The 1705-nt window shown below is 59.9% G+C and overlaps 1 protein-coding gene across 1 annotated transcript in view; it reads right to left on the bottom strand.

Annotated features, from left to right (window-relative positions):
* Nucleotides 1-423: 423 nt before the first annotated feature.
* LOC104627995 (discoidin domain-containing receptor 2-like) overlaps nt 424-1705 on the bottom strand; it is a 1688-nt gene continuing 406 nt past the window's right edge. Inside the window, exons 2-3 of the mRNA XM_010296419.1 lie at nt 1292-1441; nt 424-821 (exon numbers count right to left, since the gene is read on the bottom strand). Coding sequence (XP_010294721.1) covers nt 684-821; nt 1292-1441 — 288 coding nt within the window. The 3' untranslated portion in view covers nt 424-683. The remainder of the gene's footprint in view (nt 822-1291; nt 1442-1705) is intronic.

The raw sequence follows: 1705 nt of genomic DNA, 5'->3' as shown, positions 1-1705 counted from the left end.
GCCCGCTCCAGCAGCCGTGTGAGGAGCCGGGACTGCTGTCAGGCTTCTCCCTGTGCAGCTGGGGTCTGGCGGGCAGGGACGGGGCTTTCTGCCCCTCCATGTGACTTGTCCAAAGCTCAAAATGTCCGGAGAGTTTTTGTTTTCGCCCTGTAATTGCACAGCCCTCTGTGAGCTAGTGGCAACTCCCAGCTCCTCCTCGAGCAGGTAGCGGCTGGTTGGACTCCCAGCTCCTCCTCGAGCAGGTAGCGGCTGCTGGACAGTCCCAGCTCTAGCGGGCACGTACCCACGCACATCCTGTCCCCAGGCACCAGCCCCATGCACGGGCTGGGAGCTTCCTCATGGAGAAAGTCCAGCTGACATTCCCCTCCTCTGACCAGGGGAGAGAAGCCGCTCTGTCCTGGTCATCGTCACCAAGAACGTGCCGCATCAATAAATAACCCTCGTCTCAGCCTGCGTCGCTCCTGGGCTCAGGTCAGCAAGCAAGCGGGAGGTCCGAGTCATCCCACGCCGTGACTCTCCTTGCTGCCCTTGCGGTTTTCCTCTGAGGCTTCACTGTACAATGAGAACAAGACCAGCTGCCCCGGTTTTATTGCTAAGTCCAAGTGAAGTGGCTTTGGTTTGCGTTATGGGGCTCCTCTGGGGATGGGGAGGGATGGGGACTGGGCTGGGGGGAAAGCAAAGGGTCATTCTTCACTGGCTGACTCTTGGAGAAGGCGATGGATCTCCTGGAAGGAGGGACGATCTTTAGTGTCCCGTCTCCAGCAGCTGAGCATTAGCTTATAGACTGAGTCAGGGCAAAGTGCGGGCTGGGGAAGGTAGGTCTTCAAAACAAAAGGCAAAGATGACAAAGGGAGAGAGTTACTACCACGGAAACAGAAAACCAAACCGCTCCTGGGGAGCCCCATTTCTCCATGCACTGGGGTGAGGGGCTGTGCTGCTGTGTATTCAGGGGCTAGGGGCCCCCCAGAAGACACACTGGGGGGGCCAGGGACACCTGCTCATGTCTCCCAGCCCAGCTAAATGCCGGAGCGGGGGCCAGCAGGCAAGCGGTGCCCTGGGCTGTGTAAAGTGCCGGGTTTGCCGTGCCAGGCCCTTCACCAGGACTCCTTCCCAGAGGAGTTCCTGTCCTATAATTCCCCCATAGCCAAGCTCCCTGTCTGGTCACCTTAAAGTCTTTCCCCAGGTCCTTGGTGTCCCAGGTGTACCACTACCTATCCCATCCCATCCCGCCTCATCCCGCCTCATCCCGCCCCATCCCATCCCATCCCACACCATCCCATCCCATCCCTACCTGCCGGCCCTGGTCCCGGAAAAACTCGCCGGTGTTTTCAATGACCTGCTCGTCGGACAGCTGGGAGTAGGGCTGCTCCCGGCAGAGCGTGAAGGTCTCCCACAGCGTCACGCCGAAGGCCCACACGTCACTGGCTGTCGTGAACTTGCCCTGGCCAGAGGCAGCAGAGCAGGGTCGGGCATGGGCACTACCCCATCCTGCTCCATAAGCCCTAGGTGCCCAGCGTTCAAAACGTCTTTCTGGATGCTTCGGCTTCCAGATCTGGGCCCAGAGCGGGGCTTGGTCACACAGACCTGCTCTCTGCCCAGGGCCAGAACCTGGCGAGCTCCAGGGCCAGCTTGCAGCGACTGCTCTGAGAGTAGCAGAGCAGTTGCTCTCCGTGCAAAAAAGTAACCCTGCTCCCTCTTCCAGGTC

Source organism: Phaethon lepturus, unplaced genomic scaffold (genome assembly GCF_000687285.1).
Source record: "Phaethon lepturus isolate BGI_N335 unplaced genomic scaffold, ASM68728v1 scaffold31691, whole genome shotgun sequence".
Taxonomy (NCBI): Eukaryota; Metazoa; Chordata; class Aves; order Phaethontiformes; family Phaethontidae; genus Phaethon; species Phaethon lepturus.
The sequence above is the reverse complement of the archived record's forward strand: the minus strand, read 5'-3'. Positions and strand labels throughout refer to the sequence as shown.